The sequence below is a fragment of the Meriones unguiculatus genome, chromosome 1 (genome assembly GCF_030254825.1).
Source record: "Meriones unguiculatus strain TT.TT164.6M chromosome 1, Bangor_MerUng_6.1, whole genome shotgun sequence".
Classification (NCBI taxonomy): domain Eukaryota; kingdom Metazoa; phylum Chordata; class Mammalia; order Rodentia; family Muridae; genus Meriones; species Meriones unguiculatus.
In genome coordinates this window covers 190,680,640-190,703,733 of record NC_083349.1, presented here as the reverse complement: position 1 = coordinate 190,703,733, position 23,094 = coordinate 190,680,640, and the positions used below count along the sequence as shown (strand labels likewise).

Below are 23,094 nucleotides of genomic sequence, written 5' to 3'. Positions count from 1 at the left end.
TTAAGATAAGGGGATAGAACAGTAGTTGACTGTGATTTCTTGTAATTATTGGGGAGAAAGGGTTAGAAATAGGTGTAGATGCCGTCATCACTCAGAAACTCCCAAGCGGGAGCCTTTGTGTTGGGGTCTGGAAAAACCTCATCCAGTCTTTCAATAAGTTAATTCATGTGTATGTACACCTATCCATGCATCTGTCTGCAAATAGCATACTTGGAACCTCTTGACAGTAATTTGCATTTCTAGCCTTTATAAATAGGAAGTTTAATGAGTATGTCCTTATCATTTTTACAAATATCCTTTTGTAAGAAGGCAAACAAGCAAAACAATCTATTTTAAGTATGTGTTTATATATTAATATACAGTGTGTGCTTGCTGTAAGTGGATAGATAAAACATATGTGAGTTTCACTGTGATACCCAAGTGAGTGCCATAGGTGCCAGTATGAAACTGGGATGGTTGCTGTGAGAGCTGAGCAGTGTTTGGTGCATTGTAAATGCTCAGGATGTGTATGTATGTTATTTTTATACCACCACTACTTTGGGAACTCACTAGAAAAAGAGAACTGTGGTACGAAAGTTGGAGAAGAAAAGCATGATTTAAGTGGTACATGTTAAATGTTCAGTGTCCTTAGTCATCAGGGAAATGAAAATCAAAACAACCCTGAGATTTCACCTTACATTCATCAGAATGGCTAAGATCAAAAACTCAAGTGACAACACATGCTGGAGAGGATGTAGAGAAAGGGGAACCCTCCTCCACTGCTGGTGGGAATGTAAACTTGCACAACTGCTTTAGAAATCAATCTGACACTTTCTCAGAAAATTAGGAATAGTACTCCCTCAAGATCCAGCTATACCACTCCTAGGCATATATCCAAAATTTGCTCAACTATACAGCAAGGACATTTGCTCAACCATGTTCATGGCAACTCTATTCATAATAGCCAGAATCTGGAAACAACCCAGATGTCCCTCAACGGAGGAATAAATCCAGAAATTGTGGTACATTTATACAATAGAATACTACTCAGCTATTAAAAACAAGGAAATCATGAAATTTGCAGGCAAATGGTAGGAACTAAGAAAAGATCATCTTGAATGAGGTAACCCAGAAGCAGAAAGACACACATAGTATATACTCACTCATAAGTGGATATTAGCCATATATTAGAGGATAAACATACTAAAATCTGTACTCCTAAAGAAGCTGAACAACGAGGAAGACCCTAGGGAAGATGGTCTATCCTTCATTCAGAAGGACAAATGTGATAGACATTGGAAGCAGGAGAAGACAAAGAACAGGACAGGAGCCTACCACAGACAGCCTCTGAAAGACTCTACTGATCGAGGTATCGAAGCAGACACTGAGACTCATAAGCAAACTTTGGGCAGAGTGCAGGGAATCTTATGAAAGAATGGGGAGATAGAAAGACCTAGAGAGGACAAGAGCTCCAAAAGAATACCAACAGAGCCATTAAAAAAACAAAAACAAAACCCTGAGCCCTGGGGTCCCTGCAGAGACTGATACCCCAACCAAGGACAATGCATGAAGAGGACCTGAAACCTCGGCTCAGATGTAGCCCATAGACTCAGTCTCCAAGTGGGTTCCCTAATAAGGGGAGCAGGAGCTTTATCAGTGGCAGGCTCTCTGATCACCTCCTCCTGGGGGGTGCAACCTTGCCAAGCCACAGAGGAAGACAGTGCAACCAGTCCTGATGAGACCTGATAGACTAGGATCAAATAGAAGGGGAGGAAGACCTCACCTATCAGTGGACTAGGGGAAGGGCATAGTGGGAGAAGAGAGAGGGAGGGTGGGATTGGGAGGAGATGAGGGAGGGGGACACAGCACACAGCCAGGATAAATTGTATAAATTGTATAAAAAGCCAAATTGAATAAATTGTAATAAATGATGATAATAAAAAAAACTTTTTAAAGTGGTACGTGTTGAGTAATTCATTTTACGTATCTTTTGCATTGCCAGTGGTATATATTTTGTAAAGTGTTATATAGGGCCAGAGATGGTAGAGTGCTAAGCTAGTATGCACAAAGCCATAGTGAACAAAGGCTCGACTCCAGCAGTCCGTAAACGAAGGCATGCTGGATGCCTGTAATCCCAGCACGTGGGAAGCAGGGGCAAAAGGGCCAGAACTTCAAGGTCATCCCTCAACTACATAGTGAGTTTGAGACAGCCTGAGATACCCAAGACTGCCTCAAAAGTGTTACATAATATAAATGCTTATTAGTAATGTGGTCTCTTGTTTCAGGAACTTTATATTGCTGTTGGGATATCTGGAGCCATCCAACATTTAGCTGGGATGAAGGACAGCAAGGTAATTGTGTGCTGTGATTAGAGTGCTAAGGAAAAGCTTTCACATTTCTACATACATGTGGTTAGTGTATGTACTTGAACACTTCACGTTCATATAGATTTGGAAACTAAAAGACTGAAGTTGCTACCCCCTGCCTAAAGTGTACTGTTAGGGGAGGGCAGCTCATCAAAAGACACAGCTGAAACCTACACTGCCATTCCTCTGTGCTGGGCCCTCTACCTTGATGCCCCATTAGAACTGCTCTCTTTGGGGTTGCTCAGAATGTGTGACTGACACGTTTTGGGTTAGAACAGTGGTTTTCAACCTGTGGGGTGTGACCCATATGGGGATCACATATCAGATATCCTGCATATCAGATATTTGCATTATAATTCATAACAGTAGCAAAATCACAGTAATGAAATAGCAGCAAAAATAATCGTATGGTTGGGCATCACCACAGCACGAGTAACTGTATTAAAGGGTCACAGTATTAGGAGTGTTGAGAACTACTGGGTTACAATATCAGGCGATCTTAATGCCTTTGTAATTGTTGAAGGTACACTGTGTAGTCAAATACTTGATTTTAACTCACTACTTGGACTCCATTTGGAAATCCTCTGTAATAACTCTGAACATATATTTCAGAGTATGACATATTAACTCATGCATAACAATGTACAGTTTGAATTATGAACTTATCTTTCATGATGCATCTGAAACCCTGCATTTATCCATTCAGATGGAAGCTGGATATAAAAGATAATAAAACTTTTAACAGGCTTAAGTTCTAACTTGAAGAAATACATGCACTGTCTCTTTGTAGCTTCTAAATGAATTGGTTCAGACCCAGTCAGATTTCACAGTTGGATGGCAGGTTTCTTTACTCAGCTCTGAAAACATCAGTGCCAGTGGGGAAAATGTGACTTATGCATTAACACACACACACACACACACACACACACACACACACTCCCTTTCCAGTACCAGAAGCTTCAATACATTTTTGTCTAGACTAATTCACATGTGTCTAGAACACTGCTTCTCCAAAATAAAGGATTATGTGTGCCACAAAGACTTTGGTGAAAATTCCCCTCACCTGGCAACAGGACTAGTTGCTGAAGGAAACAAAAAAAACAGACTTGATAGCGTATGTCTAAGCAAGCTGGGAACAGCTGAAACATGGAGACCAGAGTTGAGGAATAAATAGTGGTGACATCTCTTCACCCAGTCAACAGATATGTGATTAAATGATTGAAGGAATAAAATCCATCAGATGTGATGGCACATATCTTTGATCCCACCACCAGGAAACCAGGAAACCAAGCCAGGAAAAATCATCATATCAAAGCAAGACTGGTCTATAGATCTTGACTCAAAAAAAAAAGGTAGAAAAAGAAAAAAATAATCAAATACCATTATATCTTTCTTATGTAGGGATCCAATGATTTCTATTGGTAATTTTGATTAAATTCTAAAATGGGATATTAGAATGCCTTAAATCTGATAATTGCATTGTCTGTAAGCTGCAGTTTTAATTAGCATGTAGTATAATTGAATGTGAGATTTGATTATTGTAGCAAATTAGTTGATATACTGAGTTATGGGCATAGTGATAGTTCAGTAGTGTAATTGAATACAGTGTGTCCATTTAAAACAGAAGGAGGAAAAGGTTGAATTTACAAGGAGCTATTGAGAGCAAACAATACTTTATCATAGCAATTTTACAGTTGATAATTTAAGAAGACTACTTTCAGTAATCTAGAAAAGCATACCCATCCACTCTCTTTTTAATATCATTGTTATATGCTCTTTCTTTTAAGCTAACTTTTATGTAGTGGGATGAAAAAGCTGTCAGATGATTAAGGTGTTAAATGTGTGACTAGGTGACCTCCAGGAGAATTGATAACCATCATCAGATAAACCTCTGTTTCTAGCTGTGAATCAGGGCAAACATTCCCAGAAGAGAAGCACCTCAGTGAAAACGGGCCTGTGTGCTTGTCCTCGCAAGTTTGGATTTGAGACTCACATGTGAAAAGCATGTGTTGTCTCTGGGGTGGCCATCATCATGGCTTCTCTGAGCTCTAATCTCAGTTATTCTGGCATGTTCTACCATCCCGGTCAGGAGGCCTACTAGGGGAATTACACATGTTCCAAAGCCTTTATTTTAGGTTAGACTGCATCAAAATAACACCAGTGCATTTCAGCAAAACACAATGACAGGTAGTTAGAAATTTGACCTCTAGAGATCTGAATTTTTATAATCTACTATCTGTTAAAATGATACTACATTTGAGTCACAACTTTACTTAATTGCAATGGTGTTCAATTCAAAACAACTATGGGAATACCAAACCATTTCCCCTGCCTCCTGTGAGTAACCACCACAAGCTTTCATATTTAAGAATGTATCTGTAGGTGGTAAGGCTAATCTTTGGTGGTTTGTACAAGAAACCCAGTAACTTTTTCGTTTTAGTACATGTATTTGATGCATATATAAGGACTTTTACATTTTTTAAAGTTCTTCTTTTTTAGCAAGTTGGCAAGATAATTAGCTTTTATATACTCAGAACAGAGCCAGGATGATTTTTAGAATAATAGAATAGAATATATAAGAAACAAAAGTTGACAAACACTATGATTTGGGATAGAGATTTGTTACTGTTTTATCTAAAATCAACCTTTTTTCCCCCTTAAGTCAAGAAAGAATTTCAACAAGATAGTAATTTTAAACTCTTTACTCTGAGATGGGCTAAGTGGTAGATATTTTACTACAATACAATCCAAAACCTTCTAATACATATATAATTTTGGCATAGAAGCTCCAAATTAGTCTTGATGGATATTTAAAGAATATTAGTGTATTGTAAGAGGGAGGTTAAAATGGAGCCACCAAATAGTGTGTATTATTTTCTTGATGAAAGTCAAACTCTATGTTTTCATTTCACAGACAATTGTGGCTATTAACAAAGACCCAGAAGCTCCAATTTTCCAAGTGGCAGATTATGGAATAGTCGCAGATTTATTTAAGGTAAGTTGATCTTAAGAGGGATTGCTATTACCAACATTGTCATCCAGTGGGCTTTGTCAAGGATGAATGAGTAGACAAAAATGTGTGTTGGGTGTCTGTATACACGCTGTTAATATATTACATGTTTTTGTCCTACTTAAAATGTAGCCTCCCTAACTTAAACTTTGTGATGTTACTATACAACATAGCTTTTTTCTTTCAAAGAAACCAGATTGTAAAATATCCACAGGGCTCTTTATATATTACATACTAAATCACCATAGTGTCATGTCACACTGTAGGTAGAACCTAGAACCACATTTGGCAATTACACTAAAGAAATGAACATCAAGCTCCTCATTCAGGGATTGCTGAGGACATGAAGCCTTTTCAGGGGAAGAGTTGGCACTCAAGTCCAGTTTAGCTGGCCCAACAAGAATGTTTTATTTACTGGGTTTAAAGTTAAGGTCTTTCTCATGTGACAGGTTTAAGGAAAACAGGGGCTTCCCCCGCCCATTTTAAACACTTCATTTGTGAACATTCTTACCCTACCACTTCCTGTGTAGGAAGACACTTCCCGATGAGAAAGACTGCTTTAGTCATAGAACTTATTTAGCAAATTATAGTTGATGATCACCTTAAATGTACTTGACCACACTTAAAGGTATATAGCTCATGCTTGGCCTAGCCTCCTCTTGTTGCCCTGGTCTGTCTGTGCAGAATCACACATAGGGAAGTTGACACTCAGCCCTAGGAGAAATGGGTTTCTTAGAATAGGAATCCACAACATGGAACTACATTGAGGGAGTGTGAGCCACTTAGGAGGGGCTGCAGCCTGAGACTAGAGGCAGGGCAGTTCCCAGCAAGAGGCCTGCCTGACTCAGGGCAGTGAGGAATGGATAGAGACCCTTCAACACCGTTAGCTCAGACTGCCTGGAAAAACTAGGAGGCTGCTCTCGTTCAGCACAGTCCATCCTTCCACTCAGGGGACCCTCTAAAGGGTCTAGGTCTTGTCTTGGGAAGAATATAACCCTACTTCAATGATGCTGAGGTTCTATGTCAAGAATTTAGAGTCCATGTAGGTGAGGTGACCTAGGTGTGTAACTGTTAGGGGAGTTTAGTGAATGAGATGGAAGGTGTGCTGGGGTGTGTGTGTGTGTAGCTATAGGTTAAGTCAGGGACTTAGAAGTTCTACCACTGAGCTTCATACCCACCCTCATAAAAGAGAACATTTTTATTGTCTCTAGGCAGCTTCACACTTCAGAAGTTTTGAAATAGGACACAGAATGGAATTACTATGGTTCCAAGAGCTCTAATTCAAATTCTGTTCTGTCTTCATAATAGTTAAATTATTAATCTTGGCCAGATTAATCTTGCTGGATGTTACCTTCATCATAAGTACTGTATATATTACACTGCCTACCTTAAAGATGCTAATGAAAATTTCATTACAGTGCATCTACTGCAATTTGTAATAAATTTGTAAATAAAACAGCCTACCTTTTTGTATTTTCTCCTGTTCAGATATATAAGTAGGTGTTCAAAGTAATTGGTAAATATCATAAAAGGTATTAGAATGACAGGACATTAAATATCACCTGACTTTTTTAACATAATGGTTTTACTGATATGAAATTATCATGCTGTAAAGTTTGCCCTTTAAAAATGTAGCATTCAGGGCTGAAGATGGCTCAACACATAGTGCTTCTGGGGAGGTCCTGAGCCTGCTTCCCAACCTTCACAGCGGGGAGCTTCCAACCCCTCGGAACTCCAGCTCCAAGGGCTCTAGTGCTGTCGTCTGGCCTCTGTGGGCACCTGCATTCACATGCACAGACCCCACACAGATGCACAACTCAGACAGTTCTTAGTATATCTTTAAAATGTATAATTAGGGCCAGCAAGGTGGCTCAACAGGTAAAGGCACTTTAACTGACGCCCTGGTCTCTGGGACTCTGGTAGAATGAGAGTGCACACTCCTGTCCACAAGGTTGTCTCTGACCTCTGCACACGTGATCACATACAGGCATGCGTCCTCATACTTACAAATAAATGTAGATAAAGTACATAATCCGTTGATTGTCCGTCTGTCCATGCTGCTGTACAGTGAACCTAATGTAATGTCAGTAATAGTTCCATCCCACTGCAGAGAAGCCCTGTGTCCACAATTTCTGTGCTGTACAACCCCAGCTCTACTTACAGTCCACAGACGTGCCCATCCTGGCCTCTTTGTATAGCTGGAGTCACTAATATTGTGATGTTTTTGGCTGCTTTCCCTGCGCTTACAGTTCTTGTTTCAGCCGTGCCATAGTGCCATAGCACATTTCAGGGCTACATTTGTTTGTCCACGCAGTTGTGTCTGCTTTTTTGTTATTGTGAATAATGATGCTATGAGCACCAGTGTGTAAATTTCTGTACAGACAATAATGTTTATTTCTTTGGAGTTCTTTTCTCCGTGTGGAATTGCTGTAGGAGTCTGTGTCAATCTGCTTTCATCACAGCTGTACAGTTTACATTCCCACTAGAAGGACATGTGGCTCCAAGTCTTCTAGACACTCACTAGTGCATGTTAACTGTTTGTCTTTCTGGTTAGAGAGGTCCTTGTGGATATGAAGTGGCATCTTACAGTTTTGATTTGTGTTTTCCTGACAGCTGATGATGTTGACTGTTGTTTTTGTGTTCATTGGCCATTTACATATTCTCTCTGTAGAAATGACTCTAGTGTCTTAAAATTTTGTTTCCCGTTTGCTCTTGAGTTGTAAGTGTTGTTTGTGCTAGAAGTAAGGTCCTTATCAGGAGTAGTTTCCAGTGTGGTCTCTCGTTCTGAGTTGCTTTTTCACTTTCATGAGAGTAGAAACATTTTAAATTTCAGTTAAGTCGTACTTGTCTGGTTTTTTTTGTGTTTGTTTGTTTATTTGTTATTTAATCTTTTGTTACCTATGTAACAAGAAGTGTTACATATACCTAACACATATATCAAGTGTTATTTATACCAAAGAAAATTTTCCTAATACAGTGTAGTAATCATTGGGCTTCAAGTATATGTTCAAATCCCTACCTTCATTTTCTTTGCATGGACACAGAACAAAATGGCCTGGTCATACAGTCATTCCATCTTAGCTTTTTGAAGACCTTCTAGACTGCTTTCACAAAGATGACACCATTTCACATTCCTGCTGGCAATGTATAAGCTTTTTCCACAGCCTCACCAACACTTGTAATTTTCTGTTCTTTAATTAGTGCCATCCTAGGGATGAAGTGGTACCTCTGTTATAGTTTTAATTTCTCTTTCACCAGTAACTAATGTTGTTGAGGACATTCAAGTACCTGATGCTTACTGAACATTTCTACCCAAGTCCTTTCTCTCCTTCCTCTCTTCCTTCCTTCCTTTCCTCCTTCCCTTCTTCCTTCCTTCCTTCCTTTCTTCCTTTCTTCCTTTCTTTCTTTCTTTCTTTCTTCTTCCCTCTCTCTTCCCTCTTTCTCTCTCTCTTTCTTTTCTTTCATGCTAGAGGTGGAAACCAGGGTTTGATGCACTTTAGGCAAGTGCTCTTACTTAGATACTAAGCCACATCCAAAGTCTTTGGTTAGGTTGTTTATCTTTTTGTTGGCTTGTAAGAGTTCTTTGTGTGTTCTCAATACAAAGCCCTTATCAAATACATGGTTTCCAAATATTTCTTTCCATTGAGTATAGTTTTATTGTTGCTTTGTGTGTTTTTTTGAAACAGGGTCTCACTTTGTAGTTTTGGCAGGTCTGGAACTCACTATGTAGACCAAGCTGAGCTTGAACTCAATAGCTCTGCCCCTGCCTCTGCTCCCAAGTGCTGGGATAAAAGGTGCCATCATCGTGCCTGACTTTATTTTAACTTTTTTGATACTATCAGATATACAGATGCTTTTGCTGAAGTCCAGTCTGCTTGTTGTTTCCTTTCATTGTTTGTGCTTTTATTGCTGTATCTGAGAGTCGATGGTCAACCTAAAGTAATGAAGATTCACTCTTAGGTTTTCTTCTAACAGCTTCATAGTTATAGTCATTGATCTGTTTTGGGTACATTTTTGTATATGGTGTACAGTAGGGACCCACCTTCATTCTTTTCCTGTGGCTATCATTTGCTCCACACTATCTACTGAAGAGACCATAGGTGTTCCCATGGGTTGGATTTGTTATGCCACCTGTCTTCCCACCACAGCCATTATATTCTGTTACCTCTTGAACCTGTAGTATTTATCTCTGTTGCTCTCTATCTCTTCCCCACATTTCTTTTCTCCTCTAGTATGATGTTCTGAATCTTCTTAGGCTACACTGGTCTCTTCTTTCTTAAAGATCCCTGAATCTGGAGCACACAGTGCTGTTTCTTTCATTCTCCCACATTCTGGTATAAGATGACCACATTTAGAATATGTCTCTAGTAACAGAATTGTTGCAACAAACTCAGTGTATAGTTTGTTGACTTTTAGCATGTCCACAGAGCTGCACAGCCATCACTTAGTCACACTGAAGAGAAACCACTATGCAGACACTTCTCTACTCCCCCAACTCAAATGGGAACGTGCGCATCGTATGTTTATAGCAGTAGACTGCCTTCTTTTTAAATTCAGTCTTCTCTGGCTTGTTCTTCCTGAGTAGGGCTGGCTACCTGTGCAATGTCTAAAGGACAATAAAAATAAGAATCCAGGTCTTTCAGCCTTTCTACTTAGCATTTTTTGCTAAAGGATTATATAGAATCCATGTAAAGTCTGTTGTTGGTTTAATTTTTTTTTAAGACTAATAAACAATGGCAAGAGAAAGTCCCCTTGTGTCTGTTGTGGGGAGTGTAATGAGCGGACATTCTATGGGGTGCTTGCTTGCTTATTTATTTATTTGTTTGTTTGTTTATTTAAATGTTCTAAATGTTTGACCTTCTGGGGAAAGATGTTGTGTTAAGGCGTATTTTTCGTGCAACACACTGATCCCACATGAGGTTCTGGGAGCATGTCAACCGTATGACTGGCATGAGCTCATGGTTCCTCCACTGAGGAAAGCCAGGGGAGGTGGCGCCAGCACCTAGTGCTGCCCGGAGCGAGTGCCTGCTGGCTCCATGGTAAGCACAGGCCTTTTAATAGGTTGGAGACAAAGTGACATTCGGAAGAAACAACATGTCGACAATTTCCTTAATAAATTTTGTAGGAACCCATTATTTCCACCTGGTGGAAATGTAGCTCTCTTAAATAATTGAGAGGTTGCACTCATCAGTGCGACAGTCAACAGAGATCTTTGTGAGCTAGGGCAGCCCACAGCCCTTTGCAAGACAGGGTAATTGATATTTTACACAAGCGGCCCAGCTAGTGTTCAGAGTGTCTGTGTGCACCCACAGTCCACTCTGCTCTCCTCTGCTGTCCACGCAGTCAGGCACTAACCTCACAGGACCCAGGGTTACAGTTAGTTGTGTTTTAGAATGGGCGTTAGCTCAGTCATTTGCATTTGCTGTGGTTTCTTTTGTCTGCTGACCAGCTACAGCATTGACACAAAATCTTCATATTCATGAAAAGTGATGATACTAAATGTTCGGTTCATATGAATATACCATGTGACAGTAACATGTTGAGAAAGCCAACAAAATGTTTGTGAAATGTGTAATGCAAGACTGAAAAAGCAAGTGCTAAAGGAGGGTGGTGGTTCTGAGTAGTCACACTGGCGTGAGGACTTGAAGGAAAGTGAGGTGCACTGTAGAGGAGGGAGGCTGCTGGGGAAATACAAAGGTAAGAAGATGCTGCCGCTCCCAGCCCTGGAAAGAACTGGGCCTCCTAAACATTTGTGGTTATGCCAGATGGCATCTGGGCAGGAGTTAGCTCTAGGCAACCGGTGACAGGCTCTGACAGCCTGTGTTCCTCGTGAGCCCTCCGCACAGAGGGTTTGCCATCTCGCGGGGGTGGGGGGCAAAGGGAGCAGGGCATGCCTGCGCCTGGGTGGCACTTGTTGCTGAGCAGAGAGCTGCCATGATTTTAGCCTCTGTGGCTGCCTGAGGGAGGGTTCAATGTTCTTAATTACTGTTTTGGTTTTGTGTTTATTTTTTAGGTGGTTCCTGAAATGACAGAAATACTGAAGAAAAAATAAGTCAATCCTGTCTTAAGGAAACGATCAAAAGTATTCAGCTGAAATCATAAAAATTTATAATCTAAGGAAAGCAAGTATGCTAACAGCAGCTAGAATGCCTTTTGATGAATCAATTATTAAATCCTTTTTAATTTAATATTTTGTGGTTCCAAACAATATTTTTTGACATTTTCTAATTCTGTAATAAAATATATAATGAAGTTTTGTCATCCTTTAAAATTACTATCAGAAACATGTCTAGTACTTTAAATAAAGAAAAAATTGAAAAAAGGAAATAAAATCTACTTTAGCCAGGAGTGGTGGCATTCACCTCTAATTCCAGCACCCTGGAGGCAAAAGCATCTTTGTGAACTCAAAGTAACCCTCGTTTATATAGCAAGTTCCTGGACAAACATGGCTGCTTAGTAAGACCCTGTCTCAAATCATCACCATCATCATCATCACCACTTATTTCTTCACTTGTCTTATTCATGGGTGTTTTTGTTTTAGGCAAGATTGTAACCATGAAAACCCTCATAGCCTAGCTATGCTAGTATAATTGTTGAATGGCATATCCCAAAAGATAGGGGCTGGATTGCCAATTCAGAGCTACAGAAGCTTGACCACCAAGTGTGAATGTTCCAGGAACACACTACTCTTCAGAAAAACAGCTAATGTGACGAAGTAACCTTGGCTTAAGCCTAACCATGGTGAAAGTGTTTGGTTGGTTTAACTTAAATTTTAGTTGTCCATTTTAGGGGTTTGTCAGTTTATAGAACTTTGTGTCTGTAAAGGATGGAGTTGGAGAAGGAGGGACAACTCAGTTTGATACTACTATAGATGTCTAGAATTCTGCTCAGAAAATGCACTGCCCTTTCCTTTACTCTCCCGGTAGTTTCCTCTGTGTGGAGAAAAGCAACCAGGCTCCAATCATCCACACATGTGATCATCTTTTGCACTCTTTGCCCTAGGATTCTGATATACCAGGAGTACAAGTTAAGCGAGAGACGGGCTGAGGCCATGGCCAGGTATCTGGAGCCACATGAGTCATCTGCAAAGTAGAATAAAAAGAATTGCCAACAGCTAGGTTCAGTGGTACACACCTTTAATCTCAGGACCCAGGAGGCAGAGGCAGGCCGATCTCTGAGTTTAAGGCCAACCTCGTTTATGGAGCCAGTTCCAGGACAGCCAGGGCTACACAAAAAGTCCTGTTTCGAAAAAAACAAAAAAGAGGAAGAGGAGGAGAAGAATTACCACTGCCAACTGGAAACACATCTTCATCTTGGAAAGCTGAGGTGGCACCCTGGGGTGAGCATGCAGCACCGTAAGGAAGCAATAGGAAGTGAGCAGTGAAGCAAGGTGCAGTGGGACCCCTAGACCCCATGTGCTTCTGCTGCTGCCTGATTGATCCTGCTTCGACTCAGAGGCGCTTGCTGCAAAGCCCTTTTGAAAGTTGTGGCATTTCAGCCGTGTAGTGAGAGGACAGCAGTAAAGTGACAGCTCTTCACAAGTCATGGACACATTAGTGCTATGGGATCCTAGAATGCCAGAGCTGTGGGGTCATCTGGCTGTGCCCTGCCCCAGTTGAAACTGTGGGGCACAGAGGAGAGGAAACCATATCTTGAATTGCCTGGGCATACACGGCTTCAGTCACCTCATCAAAGTGATTACTGTATCTTTCTGTCTTAGAGGTGCTTTTTTAGGTCTTCATTTACCTCTCATTCCTGCTGCAGGGGCAGAAGCAATGGCAGATGTGATGGCTATAGGGGCACCCCACTGAGAAATGCTAATCAGAGAGGAGCACCCAGGTAATGCCTTTCTTCTGAGTTGAACTGATGATCCTTTCTCCCACTTGATTCCTCCTATCATTCCTCCTATCATAGCGGCCCCGTCTCAGCCCCTGAACCAGCATTTACTTGGTGCAGCTTGTTGTCATCATTGCATTTAGCACAGTCAGGCCACTTAGCAGGCTGCTAAGTTCTAAGAAATGTCCTTTTTCATCTCCAGATGCCATTGAGTGTACTAACCTAAATGGCCCAGCCAACTCTACACCTAGTTAGTGTTCATAGTGTGTATATGTGTTCAGGTAAGCAGCAGCACAGTCGGCCTGTGTACCTGTCCCACAGATGTGTGGTTGGCGCGTTGTGCCATGGTACTACCACACCATCGGAAATTGGCAGCAGTGCTGCAGTCTTACAGGACCACTGTCACATAGGTAGGTGTTCTGTAGCCCCATGTAGTACTGGCATATCCCTCCAGTCTCCATAATGATCCGTAAAATTATATTCTGCTTTGGTTGGTAATTATAGCAATAATTATCACCTCTACAAGGTTCTATAACTTCTCCAAATGCAGACAATTAACCAGAGCCATGATTTGAAACTGGGCAGTCTGGCTTCAGAATGGTGACGTCACCAGAAATCTGATTCTCCCTCAACCCAAGGGATGGGGAGACCAAGGCTCCACAGTAATCAGCCTCAGACAAAGAGCACTAAGTGATTCCTGTGGAAAAGAGAGGCAGTTTTCTGGGGTACTGCCTCCAGAAGTTGATGGAACTGACACATCCCTTTTGGCAGCAACTTGGAGTGCGCTTCTGAAAGTCGTTTGGGCCAGGAAGGTGGTCTAGGTGGTACAGTGCTGCAAAGGACCTGAGTTTGCAGTGCCTTGTAAAAGGTGATGCCACTACTGGGGAGATGGACAAAGTTGCGGCTGTGGGGCTTGCTGGCTAGTCTAACTAAATTGACGAGCTACAAGAGACTGCCTCAGAAAATAAAGTGGAAAGGGAATGAGAGGAAGACAACCAATGTCATTTTCTTGCTTCCACGTGCACACATCTGTATACACATATGAACACGTACACACAAAAAGCTGTAGAAGATGGCTTAAAGTGAAAACTTAATCCAAAAGGCGTGGTTTGAAGTACCCCGTTTACCTTCGCTCGAATCTGAATAACAGTTCCTTTTGCTCTGCTCTGGCTCTAGGCCTCTGGGAAAGGTGGGGGAGGGGAGGGGCAGTGTGCTCACTGCTTGTCTGTGCACCCCCTTTCTGTCTGCTTGTCTGGAATCCGGTTAGCCCCTGTGGCTTCTGGGAGTTTGGCAGCGTTTTCCTTTGCAGGCCAGCCCCTTCCCTCACACAGCCTGAGGCGCAGTGGTGACAGTGCTCCCAGCGTATGTCCTGTGTGCTCAGCAATGCTGCAGGGAACAGTTTTGCAGTGTTTGATGGCTCAGAAGTTATCATGTGTAGGAGCCACGGCTTAAAGAGCTTTGCTTGTCAGAGCAGTAAGCTAGCCTCTGAGGCCACAGGCTGTTGAAGGCATGGTCCCTGCCTTACATGAATTTTACCAGAAAAGATGAGAGGAGGTCAAACACTTGGCACTGTCAATGAATATCCTCTTGTGGACCAGACCTGGTCATTCTTCAGGGGCTGGAGGGTGGAAGAGGAAACTGAGCTCAGAGTTCATGTGGCTAGTTGAGGTAGGAAGGGGCAGAAACATGGAGTTTGGGAAGTATGGGTTAAGGGAAACCAGTTTGTAGGGGTCATTGACAAGTGTAGGAGGCCTTTTCCCTCCTAAGCCAGTGTTTCTCAACTGTTGCTTCCCATGAGGGTACCCATGAAAGTGCCATTGAGGGACAGCTGGCCGATAGAGACGTGCGGATAGTAAGTCATCCTTCCACGCTCTTTACTAAAACGTTGCTGTCTGCACCCTTTGCTTTCTGGGCCAGCTGAGCAGATAGATGCCCAAGTGAGTGAACAAGGAGGTCAGTCTGCCGCTCCATAGCGTTTGTTTGTCTTAGAGACAAAGTGGGTAGTTTGGTTGAATACTTTAAAAACCCTTTCTGCTAGTTGGTGGCTACTGTTTGAATGTACTGTAATTAAGTACATCAGAATATTGGGCTGAGACCATGCTTTATCTAATAAAATGCCTCCTGCACAAGCATGGCAACCAGAGTTTGGATCCCTAGAGCATGTCATGTAAAAGTCTGACAGGTGTGCTAGCCACCTATAAGAGGCTGGAACTTAGAACTAGCTACCTAGCTAGCTAAACTAGCTAGAATTGAGTATAGTGAGAGACCTTGCCTCTGCAACTCCCAGATTTCAGCTTTGGGTAACACATGTACACACATACACTCCACTCATACACATGTATACCACACATACACAAGACAAACCACAGCCTATCGAGTGTACTATAGAGTTGCATGACATGAGGCCCTGCACCTGAGCACGTCCTTGGTAATGGAGAGCCACTGGGTTTTGTGGGCAGCCCATGACCTACCTAGAGGACTAGCCAGGCCTGGTGGAGTGTTCACAATGCTGGAGGGAAGAAAAGATGAAAGCCATTTGGAGGTGGTTACAGGAGTCCTCTGGCTTCATGCCCTGAATGGGTTTAGCTGGAAACTCTTTGGCTACAAAATGGGTCCCCAGAGACTGTGTAAATGGGTCCAGTGCTGTGGGTGAGGCTGGTGGAGAGCGAGCTTTTCCTCCCAGGATAGCAGGGGAGCCGGGTTGCCGCCAGAGCCTGGGTGTGTCTGCGCCGGCTGGAAGGCTGGAAACCCCAGCCGTAAATGCACCTTATGTTCTCATTCTGAAAGGAATGCTCAGCATGGCTACGTTTCATGCTGCCTCTGACTGGGGGTTTTGTTTTGGTGGACATAAAAGTGAGCTGGAGAAAGTGGGAAACCCAGAGAACCCTATTGATTGTGCCAGATGGATATAGTTAGCTGGAGGCTTGCTGATAATCCTGTAAAGAGCATATAAGGGGATATACTGTCAGCATTTCATGTAACCCTAGATTTGGGGGACTCTGGAGCCCGAGTGAAGAAGACTTGGTGATAACCTTGGCTTTTGAAACGCTGGCGCACATCACCCTGCTGGTGGGTAGGAGAGCGATCCAGGAAATCAGATGCACAGGAATTTGCCCCAGGTCACAAAGCAAGTGGGAATATGGAACACAAACCAGCAGTTTTGGAAAATATGGCTTCCTAAGAATTGAGTACACACTGGATGATCGCAGATATAGTAATCTCACTACTGCTGCCTTCTGCATGGAAAAGAGGCGTAATGGCCAGAGATGTGGACAGGAACACAGGGGCCTTCACTGGACTCTGGCGTGGCCTTTCCACACCCCAGCTCCTCCGGTGGCCCCCAGCTTTTCTAGGACTCTACACCGTGGGCATGGCTTCAGAGCTGCAAGCCTGTCATTAGTAGCAGGAGGTAGAGGTGGCAGTGGGGCTTAGGATGGATGCCCTGGGAGGTTTGGCCTGCTGGCCATCACCTTCATTGCCTCCGACAACCTGTCACTTGAGCCAGGCAGTCAGGGAAGATGCTGATTCCCTCTGGGTTCTCTAGAAGTTTCTGCTGTTGCCCCTGTGTTCGGCCACCAGGGGACATTTAGGCTGATCAACTAGACAGCTAAGCTAGATCCTAGTTGAAAGGTACCTGTTCATTTTTATCTTATTTTAATAATTATAATAACAAGAATTATTATTATTATTCATTATTTGAGACACTGTCTCCCTCTGCAGCCCAAGGTGGTCTGGAACTCCCTGTATAGCTCACGCTCACGGCTATCCTCTGCCTCAGGATGAGTACCAGGATGACTGACATGACCCACTATGCTTGGTTTCCGTCCCCCTTTAGACTTCATTTTCCTCTTCTGCAAGCTGGCGACTTGAACTGGGTACTCTTCATGATTTAACCTCTGAATGTGTAGTCAGGCCTCACACTATATGGATAAAGACAATAACTTTTTGAGGGCTTTGTATGCCGAGATGCTGAGCTGAGAATCTTGGATGTATGGTCTCATTAAAGTCTCATGAATCCCTGTACTACAGAAGAGACGACAAAGCTGACAAGGCTTACAGCCTGCCTGGGTACTCAGGACTAGTAGTAACCTTAAACAACCAAGGACCTTGCCCTGAGACCCAGCTGGAAAGATGTGGCAACTAGCCAGGTTTAGAGGGCATGGCTTAAAGAAAAGGGGTTGCCTCCAAAGCTGAAGGTCCAAGAAGAGAGGTTCCCAGCAACAAGCTGGCACTCATTGCTGAGGCCTCTTGTAGGCTGCTGTTTCTCTGCGCTTTGCTCAGGAAGCAGGGCGTGTTGTGCTGCAGCTTGGCTCCAGTCTGCTTTCTCCTGTGGCACTGTCCCAGCCAGGACCCACAGCCCATGCCTCTTCTTTAAGCAGAGTAGGTGGAGGTGAGTCTTCTAGTTATGAGGCCTAATTGATGTTGGGGAGGCTCCCGGAGTGTGGGGTGAAAGGTGCGCCGTAAATCGCAGGCACAGGGTTCTGCCACACTCATCACGTTGGCTAATGTCCTGGCTGACCTCCTGGGTAGTCAATTTCATTTGGCTGTTCAGGGTGAGTCGGCAGCCTGCTCCCCTAAGCTGCAGCCTGAAGCTCTGTATGAAATTATGTCAGCACCATGTCCTTGGTAGCTGGTAATAAATTAGTAGCAAGTGTTCTATCATTTTCTTTGGATAATTAAATTAACTATGCATCAGGAGACAAAACCAAACTTTGGAGCACTAGAGCCAAGAAAAGAAAAGGTTGCAAGAAAAGAAAAACATTGTGATTTCCTCAATGTGTAAGGGGTAGGTTTAGAGCCAGGATTGGAGAAGGAAAAGGCAGGTACCTCCTGAAACTGGGTGATTCTGAGATGTTGTTTACAAGGGAAAAAATGAGGATGTGCCAGCAGCAAGAGCTCAGGAGCTGGCTCTTAGAGCTAGGGCAAGGTACCCATCAGTCCTACCATCCTCCCTCCTCACCCTGAACTATCAGTGGCAGCAAATGAAATAACAGAGCATCCCCTGGGCGTCCGCCCCAGAAGTGCTGAGCGTGCACTGGCTGGCAGAAGCGCACCCCAGGCATCTATTATTAATAAGGGAGCCTTCAGCTTGTGTTTCCCGTGAAACACTCTCAAAGGGCTTTCCCTTCCATTATGTCACTAGTTATCCCAGCAACCCTCAGGGGTGGGGCACACAGGACTCATTATTTTTGTGCTTAGGGAGGGAGGAGTTCAAGGGTTTTCTTGGAGTCACAAAGCAAGACAGAAGTAGGGCTGGTCTAGGAATCCAGACTCCCAGGCCTTGCACACTGGCGTTGGGGTGGATAGGGATGAGCAGACTTTACTCTAGCCCTGAGCTATCAGTTCAGATACCCAGAGTTGTGGGAGTCTTTGTTTAGCTGCTATACAAGTCGTTTTAGGGCTCAGGGTGCTGTGGGCTTGGACCTCTCATTTGGAGATCTTGACAGCTCCCAGGGAAAATGAGCCGAGCTCTAGGGTCTCTTTTTAATGCTAAGAACCTTGCTCTCTTGACTGGCTCAGGCTGGCCCTGGAATGAGAGGGCACATACTACACCATGCATGCCTCTCACAGAAGGCCTTACAGCTCGGAGCCCTGGGTGGCTTCCAGCCAGGGCTGCAGGCTGCCACACACCGCTGGCTCTGAGCCTTGCTGTCCTTGCTATTGGGGTTCAGCATGTCAGGATGTTCCCAAACTTCTCAAGGCTCCAAAGGCAAGGCTGAGCAGGGAGGCCAGCCCTTTAGGGCACAGCAGGCTGCAGAGGACTAAGAGGGTGGAGTCCAGATTTCTGTGTTTGGGCTTTCCTGTTAGTGCCTGATTTGATTCCCCACTTCCTACATGGCACCTCACTGACAGTCCTGTGTTTGAATCCTGCCACTACATATTCCCAGTGAACTGTCTGTAATGGGGCAGGGTGGGGCAGTTATCACATCATGCTGTGCCTGCATTTTCTCCCTGCAAAGCAGAGGAAATAGAGCCCAGTTTGCAGGGCTGTAACAAGGAGGGGGAGACTCTCAAAAGCACTGTCCCCTTAGGAAGTAATCATAGCCTTTTCTGTTGTCACCTTACTCCTACAGCAGGCAGCGACTGCTACAAGCTCCCCCCACCACTGTGGGAGTCTCCCGTGAGACCTCAGAGTGGGCTTCTCTGAAGAAGTAATGGGCAGGGAGCCTCTTCTCTGGCCTGGAGACCTCCTGTGGAGTGCTGGCTCCCCTCCACAGGCCCCCAGCAATAGCACTCTGGGGAGCCATGAAAGCCAGAGCTTTCACGGTGAGTATCTGCCTCAGGTCCTTCTGTGGTGGGGTATAACTGAGGCCTGGCCCTTGCCCTCTCTCCTGAGAAGGAACTGTAATGCTATCTGGTGTCCTGTGCACACTCCTGGTTCCAAGGACAGCCATCTCTACATTCCAAGGTCTCAGACACCTCAGCCTAGAACTCGGCTTCTCTGCTCTCTGCAGTTCCCACCCCCACTCCCCTGTAGGTGCAGGGCTGCCCAGACCTGTCTTCACCTCTCAGGTCCCGTGCTCGTCATCCTGCCTGCCTCCATGCTGGTCCCGCTCTGGACACCCATTTCACTGCAGCCGTGATACCCCACTGCAAGGCCCTTCTGTGGCATATTTCCAAAGCAGGAACATCACTTCACAACAGCTTTCAGCGACCTACTCCCTTTCTGTATGTCCCCACACGGCTCTACCCCTGATACAGGTTCTGACACTATGCTTCCCCCTCTCGCATCCCCTACTCTGCAGCATGGCTGTCTTAACATTTCCACATGACATTCCCTGAGCTCCAATGGTCTGGCGGCTGGCTCTCAGTTGGGAGAGATAATCCATGATACCCTGCTCATATTTTCCGGAAGTGGTATGACTTGGCAGTTGCATCAAAACTACTCCATAAAAAGTGATAGTCGTATTATTTTAAAATCCCCCTGTAAAGCTTTCTCTCCCCGTCCCGTGGTTCATGGCTGGAACTGAGCTTCCCAGCAGAGGTGGGTGCTCATCTGGCCAGGCCCTGATTGATCTGCTTCATCAGCTGCACTGGCTCAGCACTGGGGACAACAGAGCTCAATATAGTGGCCACTGGCTGAGGAAGATGGGCTGCCTTTAGTCCTGGTTATTGACCATGTAGGCTCCTGCGGACAGTTGGCCCTCTAGTGGCATCTTGCCCATCAAGATACAGAAGACTGGAAAGACAGCCCCACCCCTCACCTCCAAGAGCTCTGAACTTGGGCAGCACCAGGGCCGAGCCCAGTGTCAGGACTCCCTCTCACTGGTGCTGCCCTGAGGATGATTCCTCTGGATTTCAGCCTGCTTCACAGGGTCACTGAAGTATGAAAGGGCCTCAGATATGGAGGCTTCACTGTGCTGGCAGGGGAGCCAACCTACCTCCAAGACTGCTGCCTTCACAAAAGCCTCCCTCTGGCAGGCCTGATCACCCCCAAAACATGACAGCCAATGCCCTTCAACACCATTGTCACCACCTCTTGTTCAGTTAGAGAGACGCAGGTAGACAGAATGCAAACAGGCTTCCTGAGGTGGCAGCTGTTTTTTTTTTTTTTTTTTTTTCCAGAAGACTTTGGGAGGAGAAATGGACAGAGATCATGGGGACAGAGGATGGATATCTAAACGGGACCCACAGGGGAAACGTCAGGACCCAAGGCCTGTTTGGCAGATGTCCAGCCAGAGGCGAAGCTGTCACTTTCCATTTCTTGTGGCTAGCTCTTCTGTCCAGCACTGAAAGGACTGGTTTAACGAAATGAGGCAGATCCTCTGCCTCAGCGGCACAGTTTGCCAGGTACCAATATCAGCCAGAAGCCGAGAAGGACCAGCATGCTGGGTGGGAGGCTGGAGAGGAGGACTCTGCCAGGCCTTAATGCCTGTTCTTTCTTCTAGTCTTTGCTTTTTGTAGCCAGCTTTTGCTTCTGTCCCATCATGCCCTAGGCATTCTTGCTTTATTTATTTATTTCACTTTCTAAATGCTAGGATATAAGCAGACTGAGGAAAAATAGCATTCAGTATTCTCTAAATTTTGGGCGAATTATTCACTCTGGGTGCTAATCATGCTTGCTTACAGATTATAAACATGAGAAAAAGGAGTCAATGGGAACACTCACTCCAGGGGTATTTTTGAATGAGGAACCATATAACATTAGGAAGTCATTAAGGGCACAGGATATTGAAGAGTCACATCAATAAGAGCAAATATTGGGGACAGGCTCCCCTTGTTCAGCTTCATGGTTGGTAACAAGAAAGGACAGAGCATGGGTATCCATGCCCACCTTAGTGCTCAGGGCAGGGGGATGACAGGAATCCTTTCATGTTTCAGGTAGCTCAGCAGCAGCAGAAGTCCCCTTCACTTTGCCCCGACCCACTGGGATTTCTCTGCCCATGGACCTTAAGAGCACCCGATTTTTCTGCACAGAGCTTGTCATAATCTAGAGGATAAAAACAAAGCTGCCTCTAGTGGGGCCTATCAATCATGTGTAGCTACTTAATGAGTAAAACAAGAGGATAGACACTCCCCACAGCTGTAAGCACAGGTTGAGAGCTACAACGACCAGCTTCTCGCCACCAAGTATTGTCAGTAGAGGATGCAGACCAAGAGTGGTACCCCAAAACAACAGAGGGGACTGTTAGAGGATTCACCCTGTCTGGAATTTACTAGGGAAGGTAGACACCAATGGCCAATTTCTGTTGAAAAATGGGCAGAGTAGCTTTGGCCAAAATGCAGGCCCAGCACTTCTGGAACCTTGCCAGACAGTCTGAGAGGACTAATGATGCTCTTTCACTTGGGTGGCATTAGACTTGGAGCCAAGTCACAGGTGTAAAGCTTGCATAACCAGTTGCCTCTCTAAAAGACCTTCAGCCTGCTCATAGAGGGACTGAATAGGGAGGCGATGAGCAGCAGAGGCAAACCTGTGAGGAATGACAGCCGGGCCTACCAGCTGTTGCTGACAATGGGATAGCAGGCCTGGCCCTGGGATTTCTACAAATGCCTAACACTTGGATAGTTGGTAGTGGACTACAGCACGAGGCAGATAAAGGCTCCTGGACTCTCCCTAGCTTGCCTTTGGCCATTTGTGGAATGGTTCAGTAGGATGGGTCCTACCTGCTTCTTTCTGCTTTGACTCTGCCTTCAAGTTCTGTTACCTTGGGTGAGTTAAAGGTTAAGACCTTGGGTTTGGGGCTGTGAGGCTGGACCTGAGAAATGCCTGTCATATAGCATGTGCCCAGTGGATTCCACAGTGAGGCCTCTGCTGCCTCCTGGAGTTTGTGTGGTTTACATAGGAAGTGGCCCTTGTGTGGGCCTGGGCCCCAGTCAACATGGCTGTAAGACAGAAGGAGGAAACTGGGAGATGGCAGAGCCTGGGCCATGGGTAGGCCTCTCCCCAGGGAAGATTACGCTAACTGCTTCCTGATGACAGACTAGACTTGCCCAGCAGGCGGACTAGGGAATGCAGGGAGGGACCCAGCAACCCTGACCAAAGATTTCTCTCTCTCCTCTTCCCTCTCATTGCAGATGGGATAAACTGGTCCCAAGATCCCTACAAAGTCACTGCTCAGCTATTTTTTCAAGCACCGAGCAGAGTTAGATCTCAGACACTCAAACGAACAAACAAAACTCCAGTTTTCTTTTGTCTGGAGGCACCACCCCAACGTCCCCAGGGATGTTTCTCTTGCAGGATATGGTGGAGAATCAGACCCGCCTATATTCAGAGCTTCTCAGGAGCAGATAAAGAAAGCCAGAGAGAGCTTTTCAGGCTGTCTCCATTTGTGGGCGCCGCGTCCAAGCTGATTGTGAGTACCAGCTTGCAAGCAGCGGGTCATTCCGAAGCCCTGCCAGGGATGGTCTCGGGTTAGGCACTGCTAAGGGCAGCTCTGCCCTCTTGATCCTTAATGGTGGTTG

At 44.7% G+C, this 23,094-nt stretch overlaps 1 protein-coding gene across 2 annotated transcripts in view; it reads left to right on the top strand.

The window, feature by feature from the left end:
* The window catches only part of Etfa (electron transfer flavoprotein subunit alpha), a 61,972-nt gene extending 50,365 nt beyond the window's left edge, over positions 1-11,607 (top strand). Inside the window, exons 10-12 of one of the 2 annotated variants that reach the window (XM_021656239.2) lie at positions 2,265-2,330; positions 5,260-5,340; positions 11,369-11,607. In XM_021656239.2, the coding sequence (XP_021511914.1) occupies positions 2,265-2,330; positions 5,260-5,340; positions 11,369-11,407 (186 nt within the window). In that variant the 3' untranslated portion in view covers positions 11,408-11,607. Of the gene's footprint in view, positions 1-1,203; positions 1,426-2,264; positions 2,331-5,259; positions 5,341-11,368 lie in introns of those variants that run through there. The other variant, XM_060374211.1, reaches the window with a different exon arrangement.
* Positions 11,608-23,094: the final 11,487 nt, after the last annotated feature.